The sequence below is a fragment of the Brassica oleracea genome, chromosome C2 (assembly GCF_000695525.1).
Source record: "Brassica oleracea var. oleracea cultivar TO1000 chromosome C2, BOL, whole genome shotgun sequence".
Taxonomy (NCBI): Eukaryota; Viridiplantae; Streptophyta; class Magnoliopsida; order Brassicales; family Brassicaceae; genus Brassica; species Brassica oleracea.
The window spans coordinates 42,435,262-42,436,527 of record NC_027749.1 but is presented as its reverse complement, the minus strand read 5'-3'; the positions used below and the strand labels follow the sequence as shown (position 1 = coordinate 42,436,527).

The window sequence follows — 1,266 nt, the reverse complement described above, 5'->3', positions numbered from 1 at the left end:
CATTTGATCATCAGCTTCTGTTTGCTCTTCTCATAAGAACAATACACCCTCCAGGGACACGAGCCATCTTCACACTTCGCACCTAACTTCAAAGCCGTGGACCGGTAAAGCTTGATGTTGCGTCGGGTTTTTAATGTATACCTGAGAAGGGTATGCTTGAATTCTTCAGCAGTGGAGAAAGCGTTTCCCAGCCCAAGCATTGCCTCTGGATCCACATCTTCTCTGTAGGCTAAACTGGGAATCGATTGTTCTTCATTTTCATCATCTAATGATAGAGGATCCGGAACTTCTTTTTCATGCTCCCAATACCATTCGTCCCTACTATCTTCATCATTCTCACAATCATCATTCCTCGCTATTTCTCCGAAGAAGACAGTCAAATCGCTACCAGTTTCTTCCTCGATACCACCATGACCGTTTGCTTCATCAGGGACTTCTTCGTTGTTTGGGACTTCTTCGTTGTCTGGGGCTTCATCAGCTTCGTCGTCACCGAAAATACCACAGTCATCCTCGCTGATTTCTCCTTCTTCTTCCCTGTCGAGTACATCTGTTTTGCTTTTTTTCTTCTTGCGTACATCAGCTTCGTCGTCGACTCCACCTTTTCTTTTCGCTACAGAACTGGCACCACCGAGTTTCCCTTGTCGAGACTTCTTGTTCTTTTCATTACCCATCTTCTCTCTTCTTCTTTCTGGCGAAATCGTGAAATTAGGGTTCTTAATTGAGAAAACCCCCAAATCGATTTTGAGAGATAATGAGGAAGATGTGTTTTTTTAATTGAGGAGAAGACGACGTCGTTTTGGTTAACGACGAAAATTAACTGCGTTTAGACGCTTTGCTAGTGAACTTAACGCCGGGTTTAAATTGATCCAATCGACAAAAAATTTGAGGTTTTAATGGTCAGTTAGGAACCTGGGGATTATAATGGTCCAAATGAAAAAACTGAGGATTTATTTAACATTTTTCCCGATATTCATTCCACTTGTATTATGGTGTTCACCAAAGTCAGATAAATGATATAGTGCCACTTGCTTAAGATCACCGAAATGCCCTTGTCAGTGTAGTCATATACCGGTCTCTGTTGGATTCTTGCACAGCTTACAAGTTACTTACGAACGCCTTTGTCTTGTTGCGAACCAAGCCAATGTATTATTAAAATCTAAAATAAATGTATTGTTTTCCTTTCCCCCTATAAATTTATAATTTATGCTAAGTTTGATCCATTTGTGGTTTATCAATTATTTATTTACATAACGTTTTAAAAAATAA

At 40.0% G+C, this 1,266-nt stretch overlaps 1 protein-coding gene across 1 annotated transcript in view; it reads left to right on the top strand.

The window, feature by feature from the left end:
- Nucleotides 1-36, top strand: part of LOC106324289 (uncharacterized protein At1g43920, Chloroplastic-like) — a 3,025-nt gene extending 2,989 nt beyond the window's left edge. The window contains exon 3 of the mRNA XM_013762284.1: nt 15-36. Within this exon, the coding sequence (XP_013617738.1) occupies nt 15-36 (22 nt within the window). The remainder of the gene's footprint in view (nt 1-14) is intronic.
- The last annotated feature ends 1,230 nt before the right edge of the window (nt 37-1,266 follow it).